Genomic DNA, 1,185 nt, shown 5'->3' on the forward strand with positions numbered 1-1,185 from the left:
TATATATATATATATGTATATATATATATATGTATATATATATATATCCACATACACACACACACACACCCATGCACATACGGACTCACACATACATATGTGTATGTATGCATAAGTTTGTGAGGTGCGTGACGTTCTGTAATGTAAATGGCCTAACTATTTGCAGCAACACTAACGTCCAATAAATCTGCCACCCATCTAATCCCCTACCATAACCTTTTCACCTCTAGACTGTTTGTCCATGTATGGAAGCTGCTTTGCATCTCCTTGAGATATTCTGTTATTAGCATCAGGTTATCAGTATAGGAAGTAATCAAGTACTATCTGAATACCTAGTGAAATTTATGACCTTCAGCACATGAATACAAACATACAGACAGACAGACAGACAGACAGACAGACAGACACACACACACACACACACACACACACACACACAAAACAAATCACACACACACAATGTTCTTCCTTATTTATATCTACTTTACATTAAAATTTTTCAATTGTACAAACAGTATATAAATTGCTTATTTTCTTTTCTTTTTCAGGTTGTAGCAGTTATAGCAATTGTGATTAGTTATTATATTCTCTTAGGAACAAAAAAAGTTGTGACTGACGCTATAGATTTTATTTTGGACCCTGCCATTGTCCTTTTTATAGTAGCATCAATAACATGTATTATGGCTGTATTTGGATGTATTGGAACCATTAAAGGGAATAGGTATTTACTAAGAGTGGTAAGTAATTTCACATTATACTTTTGCTTTAAGTTAGGTCTATAATCTGGTTTTGATTGATTGTTGTAATCATTTCTCTTCATTTCAGTTTATATTTTATTAAATGCAATTTACAGCATTTGCAGGTGACACGTAAAATATACCATTTCGAGCGTGGCCGTTGATCGTTACCAACGTCGCCTTCCTGGCACTTGTGCCGGTGGCACGTGAAAAGACAGTTGAGCGAGATCGTTGCCAGTACCGATGGACTGGCTCCTGTGCATGTGACATGTAAAATACACCATTTCAAGCGTGGCTGTTGCCAGTAAGACATTCGAGCGAGATCGTTGCCAGTACCGATGGACTGGCTCCTGTGCAGGTGACATGTAAAATACACCATTTCGAGCGTGGCTGTTGCCAGTAAGACATTCGAGCGAGATCGTTGCCAGTACCGATGGACTGGCTCCTG

The 1,185-nt window shown here is 38.0% G+C and overlaps 1 protein-coding gene across 3 annotated transcripts in view; it reads left to right on the forward strand.

Moving 5' to 3' along the window:
• The window catches only part of LOC106870387 (tetraspanin-33), a 163,367-nt gene that overhangs the window by 137,589 nt on the left and 24,593 nt on the right, over positions 1-1,185 (forward strand). For all 3 annotated transcript variants that reach the window (XM_014916430.2, XM_014916431.2, XM_052978563.1), the window contains one exon: positions 549-737. In XM_014916430.2, the coding sequence (XP_014771916.1) occupies positions 549-737 (189 nt within the window). The remainder of the gene's footprint in view (positions 1-548; positions 738-1,185) is intronic.

This window comes from Octopus bimaculoides, chromosome 2, assembly GCF_001194135.2.
Source record: "Octopus bimaculoides isolate UCB-OBI-ISO-001 chromosome 2, ASM119413v2, whole genome shotgun sequence".
NCBI lineage: Eukaryota > Metazoa > Mollusca > Cephalopoda > Octopoda > Octopodidae > Octopus > Octopus bimaculoides.